General features: G+C 68.0%; 1 protein-coding gene across 1 annotated transcript; it reads left to right on the forward strand.

Annotated features, from left to right (window-relative positions):
• Positions 1–592: 592 nt before the first annotated feature.
• GRIFIN (galectin-related inter-fiber protein) lies at positions 593–1,917 on the forward strand. Its single transcript, XM_069569819.1, has 5 exons — positions 593–604; positions 825–904; positions 999–1,158; positions 1,469–1,635; positions 1,781–1,917. Exons 1-5 carry the CDS (start codon positions 593–595, stop codon positions 1,794–1,796), a joined length of 435 nt encoding a protein of 144 aa, XP_069425920.1. The 3' UTR covers positions 1,797–1,917.
• Positions 1,918–2,639: the final 722 nt, after the last annotated feature.

The following is a 2,639-nucleotide window of genomic DNA, read 5'->3' on the forward strand; positions in this document are numbered from 1 at the left end:
CACGGTCAGCTGAGGGGGCTCAGGAGCAGGCCAGGAGGGGCACGGGGGTGTGGGAAAGGCCCCCCACCCCGTCTACCGCCATCGCCCTGGAATTCGCTGAGCGCAGCGGCCAGCCTAATCCCCGCTCTGCCCGCAGGGTGGCTGAGCCCCTGGAGCGGGGCAGCCAGGGGAGGCCGGGCTGGACTGGGGGGCTTGAGTCACCAGGCGGCCAGACGGCCCCGAAGTCCAGGGCAGGGTGGGTAGTCCTCCTCTCTTGACCAGATGGGGGAGTCTGGGTCCCGGAGACCCTGGAGGCTGAGGCTGACTGGGGGGCTGCCTGGGCCACGCCTTGCCTCCAAGAATGGAGAAGTGCTTTCCTGGGGGTCCTCGGAAGTGGAGTGAAGCCTGAGAGCCACGCAGGCCCCCGAGGAAAGGGGGGCGAGGGGGCCACCCTGTCCTGGAGCTGGACTAGAGGACCTGCTGGCGGGGGAGGGCGAGAGGCTGAGGGGACAGGGAAGGCCGGTGATCTCATCCCCGGGGTGGGGCCCTGTGCCCCCGCCCAGCCCAGCCGCTATATCCCCAGGCTGCGCTGCTCCCCACAGAAGCCGGAGAGATGGCCCTGCAGGTGGGTGAGACCTGGGTTTGGGCAGTAGGGAAGAGGGCCCGGTGGGGGCCCCGCCAGCCTTGCTCCCCCTCCCCAGGCTGAGACCCCCTGGCCGAGTGGGCACGTTGCTCAGGGGGCCGGGGCCTGGGCCTGGGCCACAGGCTGTGGGGCCTCCTGGGTGGGGGACACCCCAAGAAGGGGGCCCGGGACCCAGGGCCTCTGCCACCCCTTTTGTCTGCAGTTTGAAGCCTTCCACGCGGGGGGCCTGGCCCCGGGCTGGAACCTACTGGTGCAGGGACACTCTGACTCTGGAGAGGACCAGTAAGGGACCACGCCCTCCCCTCCCTGGGTCTCCTCCTTGGCCTCTGTGGGGTGACCGCCCAGCCGCCCTCGCCAACCTCATGGTGCCCCCCAGGTTTGAGATCAACTTCCTGTCCGAGACGGGCGACATCGTCTTCCACATCAAGCCCCGGTTCTCCAGTGCCACCATGGTGGCCAACGCTTTCCAGGGCGGCCGCTGGGGCCAGGAGGAGGCGTCCAGCGTCTTCCCGCTGGTGCTCGGGGAGCCCTTTGAGGTGAGGCGCTGGGGCGAGCCCCTGGGAGGTGGGGGGACCCGCGCGGCAGGAGGGGGAGGCCCGTGGGGTGGGGCAGGGAGGTCTGTCCTGCCCCTGCTGTCCCCGCTGGGGCTCCGGCTGAGTGGGGGGCTCGCTGCAGATGCTTACAGGGGAGAGCCAGTTCAGCAGTCTCCCTGCTGGGTCTGGGGGCTGCGCCCCCTGGCTGCAAGCCATGGCTCTGAGGCGAGGGGAAGGGGCCCCCAGCTGGGGCTCTGAATCCCTGGGGGGCAGGCCTGTGTGCTGAGGGGACCCCGGGCCTGCCCGCCCCCAGATGGAGGTCAGCTCGGACGCAGAACACTTCCACGTCCACGCCCAGGAGCACAAGGTCCTGCAGTTCGCCCACCGCCACAGGCCACTGGCCGCCATCACGAGGGTGCAGGTGCTGAGCGACCACCGCCTGGCCCAGGTGGAGCTGGCCAGGAAAGGCCTGAGCTGGGGGTAACGTTCTGCCCACAGAGCATCTTTATCCCATCTGCCTGGGAGGGGCCTGTGGGCCCGTGCAGGGGGGAGGGGGGTGGGGGGGGGTGGGGGGCGGGGGGCAGGGGGCGGGGCTGGAGCTGAGGCGGGGGCCCGATGCTTGCAGGGCTGGGGGCTACTGAGCTGTGTTCGAAGTCCCGGGATCGAGCCTTGGCCGTTGACCCTCTCGCATCCAGTGAAGCCCACCCTGGAGAAGCTGGAGGGAGAGGGCTCTGTGGTTCTGGGACCCCTATTTCAGCTCCACCTCCAATAAAGTTTAAGCAGGCTGCAGAAGCTTGGCTGCTGCGAGACGGGGGTGGGCCGGTGCGGGGCGGGGGCCAGAAGTCCCTGAGACCTGTGTCTTGGGGATGGGCTGACCCTTAACTCATCCCCAGGACACAGGGGTCTGGGGGGCTGCGACGGACACAGGCTTGGGGTTGTCGTTACTGTTCAGCCGCTCAGTCGTGTCCGACTCTTTGCGACCCCGTGGGCTGCAGCACGCCAGGCCTCCCTGTCCTTCACTGTCTCCCAGAGTTTGCTCAAACTCCTTTCCACTGAGTCGATGATGCCGTCCAACCATCTCATCCTCTGTCACCCCCTTCTCCTCCTGCCTTCAGCGGGGAGTCCTCCTCTAGGGGGCGGGCGTGGAAGCGGTCATGAGATTAGGAGAGGGAAGGGCTCCTGGCAGGAAGGTCCCAGCTGGTCCTCAGCCAGGACACCAGAACTCACACCCTCCAGCTCTGCCCCCTTGGGAAGTCCCAACACTGTCTCCTCACCCTGCTTCTCGAAGGGTGGAGGGAAGGGGTCCCACCTGGACAGAAGTGCCCTCTGGGTGTGTGGGGGGAACGGGGGAGCCCAGGGGGCCACGTCTGGGGAGAGTGCACACGGCTGGGGGTCCCCTGGCCCTGGTTTCGGAGCTCACCCATCCACCCCTCTGTCCATCTCAATCAAAGCAGTGGCAGCACAGTTTAGAATGAAGGCATCCC

Source organism: Ovis canadensis, chromosome 24 (genome assembly GCF_042477335.2).
Source record: "Ovis canadensis isolate MfBH-ARS-UI-01 breed Bighorn chromosome 24, ARS-UI_OviCan_v2, whole genome shotgun sequence".
In the NCBI taxonomy this organism is placed as follows: domain Eukaryota; kingdom Metazoa; phylum Chordata; class Mammalia; order Artiodactyla; family Bovidae; genus Ovis; species Ovis canadensis.